The following is a 2,183-nucleotide window of genomic DNA, read 5'->3' as shown; positions in this document are numbered from 1 at the left end:
TTTTAAACTGTAAGTGTTTTGTTCGGGCTTAATGGCCGTCGTTGAGTGGAATTTCTTCCTGACGTTTCGCTAGCACGAGCGGCTAGCTTTTTTCTGAGGTGCTTCCATCTCCGATGTTGGATGCAGACTGACGCGCTCCCGGCCGTAAGTTGTATTTATGCCTGGTGAGTCGTGGAGGGGAGGGGACGGGGCATTTTAACGCCTAAGCGCTCAACATCCAAGTATAAAATATACCATGGAGACAGAACAAAATCAGCTAATAGAGTTTCTGGAAGTTCTAATAAAAAGATGCAATGGGAAACTAAGCCACACAGTGTACCGCAAGCCGATTCACACAGATAGGTACCTACATGCCTCATCCAACCATCATCCAAGCCAAAAAAGAGGAATCATTACAACCTTAACAGAACGTGCCCGGAGGATCTGTGATCCACAACACCTGGAAGCAGAACTAGATGACCTCAAAGAAGCCTGCCAATCAAATGGATACAGGATATCTGATATCGATAAGTCTATGAGGCCCAGAACTGCCTCACGACAAGACCCGGGTGAACAACTAACGTTTGCGAGTGCTTATCTACAAACGCTAAGATCAGCCAAGGACAAGAGAGATCTACTGTCAGCCGCCGGAGTCTACCGCATACCATGCACGTGTGGAAAGGTGTACGTTGGAACGACAAAAAGATCTGTCGCAACCAGGATAAAGGAACATCAGAGAAGCTGCAGACTGGGACAAACGGACAAATTGGCAGTAGCGGAACACGCGCTCAGTGAAGGGGATCACAACATTCTTTTTGGGGAAGCCAGGCTTCTTGCGCCTACTTCGGGCTATCACGCCCGCCTCGTACGAGAAGCAATAGAAATCCATAAACATACAAATAATTTCAATAGAAAAGTAGAGACACTGCAGCTCAAACAAATTTGGAACCCCATCTTAAGGAACACAAGGACAGCCCCGGAAGAAATTCCACTCAACGACGGCCATTAAGCCCGAACAAAAACACTTACAGTTCAAACACTGGCCGCGAAAGCCTTAATTTTTGAGTTTTTAGTTCGGTAGTGCATTAACTTATCCGAAAGGTGAAAACTGATCCGGATAGCGTTTTTTTACATAGAATCCAGTTGCGTAGTCAGTTTTCTTCTGAAACTCAGAAATATTGATATTTTTGATATACCTACAAACTTAATTTGCGTTTTTTTTTAACCGACGTAAGGGGTCTTTTAATTTTTTTTTTGGGCTTTTTATGAGTTTTTAAGAAATATGCAACACATAACATATATCGTTAATTGTAATTTCTTTTTATGAATAGGCTATCGGAAAAAGGGATTTGTTTTCATAATACAGTAGTATATAACATTCGTTAAATGGTCATGACATTTGTTGAGTATTATTTTAATTTCTTTTAATTTCTGCTCCTCTTCTTTGCTGTTATGGCTTATGTTTTAACCCAAAATATGATACTTATAATAAATTGGATATTATAGGGATGTATTGTCAATGCACAATTACTTTTTTTTTATGTAAAAAAACAGTATTTTCCGTGGCCTACTCATAAGAAATATAAACTTAAAAATATATGCCTGGGATATGAAATAGTTGTCAAAGTGTTATTTATTTCTTAAAGGAAATAGCAGTCGTAATAATACAATTAGACATATAAGACATACAGCGACTTCAATAACAAAAATACAAATTTAGTTTATATATCCGAATTTGTGAGTTTCCGGAGAAAATTGACTACGCCACTATATCCTACTAAACAACCTTATCCAGGCCTGTTTTCACCTTACAATAAAACATATCTTAATTTGGACGCAATGAACGAGAAGAATTTTGGACGATTATAAAATAATTGCATTAATTAAAAATTAATTAAAAGTGAAAGCGGAACGAGATTTATTGAAACCTGAAAAAAGTTCTTGTACTTCTTGTTTTAACGCTTATCCCCAGGTTTCTATCAGAAATCTGAAAGAAGATTTAGACTAAAATTACGCATTAATCCAAAAAACCCATTGCAAGCCTTACATACGTCACTACAAATATACTAGAGTTCAAGCCATGTACGAAAAAAAGTTTGTAGCCGAATATTAGAAAAAATGTTGGAATTTATTATAACTGCACGTATTATTGGGAAACATGCAATATTTGTTTGTTTTATTATTTAAATACGTAACGCAAAAAT

The 2,183-nt window shown here is 37.5% G+C and overlaps 1 protein-coding gene across 1 annotated transcript; it reads left to right on the top strand.

Moving 5' to 3' along the window:
* The first annotated feature begins 235 nt into the window (after positions 1 to 235).
* On the top strand, positions 236 to 988 carry LOC132708630 (uncharacterized). The gene has a single exon (XM_060681114.1). The coding sequence runs from the start codon at positions 236 to 238 to the stop codon at positions 986 to 988; it is 753 nt and encodes a 250-aa protein (XP_060537097.1).
* The last annotated feature ends 1,195 nt before the right edge of the window (positions 989 to 2,183 follow it).

Source organism: Cylas formicarius, unplaced genomic scaffold (assembly GCF_029955315.1).
Source record: "Cylas formicarius isolate icCylForm1 unplaced genomic scaffold, icCylForm1.1 PGA_scaffold_10__41_contigs__length_53128322, whole genome shotgun sequence".
Classification (NCBI taxonomy): domain Eukaryota; kingdom Metazoa; phylum Arthropoda; class Insecta; order Coleoptera; family Brentidae; genus Cylas; species Cylas formicarius.
The sequence above is the reverse complement of the archived record's forward strand: the minus strand, read 5'-3'. Positions and strand labels throughout refer to the sequence as shown.

Excerpts from the sequence above, each read along its gene's own strand:
- LOC132708630 (XM_060681114.1), top strand. The coding sequence starts at position 236 with ATGGAGACAGAACAAAATCAGCTAATAGAGTTTCTGGAAGTTCTAATA.